The sequence below is a fragment of the Condylura cristata genome, unplaced genomic scaffold (assembly GCF_000260355.1).
Source record: "Condylura cristata isolate star-nosed mole 26May11 unplaced genomic scaffold, ConCri1.0 scaffold00004, whole genome shotgun sequence".
NCBI lineage: Eukaryota > Metazoa > Chordata > Mammalia > Eulipotyphla > Talpidae > Condylura > Condylura cristata.
Window position 1 is genome coordinate 304,810 of NW_004567105.1, and position 625 is coordinate 305,434.

At 69.9% G+C, this 625-nt stretch overlaps 1 protein-coding gene across 1 annotated transcript in view; it reads right to left on the reverse strand.

The window, feature by feature from the left end:
• ZBED4 (zinc finger, BED-type containing 4) overlaps positions 1-624 on the reverse strand; it is a gene marked incomplete at its 5' end in the record, with an annotated part of 1,646 nt that extends 1,022 nt beyond the window's left edge. The window contains one exon of the mRNA XM_004676383.2: positions 4-624. Coding sequence (XP_004676440.1) covers positions 4-624 — 621 coding nt within the window. The remainder of the gene's footprint in view (positions 1-3) is intronic.
• Between the last annotated feature and the right edge of the window lies 1 nt (position 625).

Consider the following 625-nt stretch of genomic DNA (forward strand, 5'->3'; position numbering starts at 1 on the left):
CACGCGCTCGCCGATCTTGCGCGCGGCGCTGAGCAGGTTCTGCACCATGCGCTGGCCCCGGATGGCCTCGCCCACGATGAGGCCCACGGTGTGGCTGAAGCACTGCACGCTGGCCCGCGCACCCTCGCTCAGCGTCTTCCCGATGCTCGGGTTGTCGGTCACCGTGATGCCCACCTGCAGCCCCGTGGACGTCACCCAGGCCTCCCACCAGCCCTCCAGCTGCTTCTGGATGCTGCCGCCGCCGTAGTCGCAGTCGACCTGGGACACGTCCAGGAGGGCGGAGCAGTGGCCCCGCGGCCCGCGGGGCCGGGCCGGCGGCGCGAAGGTGACCCAGTGGGCGGTGAGCGTCAGGTACTCGCGGGTCTGCGTGCTCATCCAGATGCCCGAGGTGAAGTGCACCACGCCGCTCTCGGCCTCCTTCAGCTGGGCCAGCACGGTCTGCCGCACCGAGTCGTACATGCCCGGGATGGCCGTGCGCGAGAAGTAGGAGGGGGGAGGCAGCGAGTACTGCGGCTTCAGGTAGCCCAGCAGCCGCGTGAAGCCCACGTTGCTGACCAGCGAGTACGGCTGCAGGTCGAGCGCGATCATCTCGGCGATGAGGCTGGTGATCTTCTTGGCCACCGGG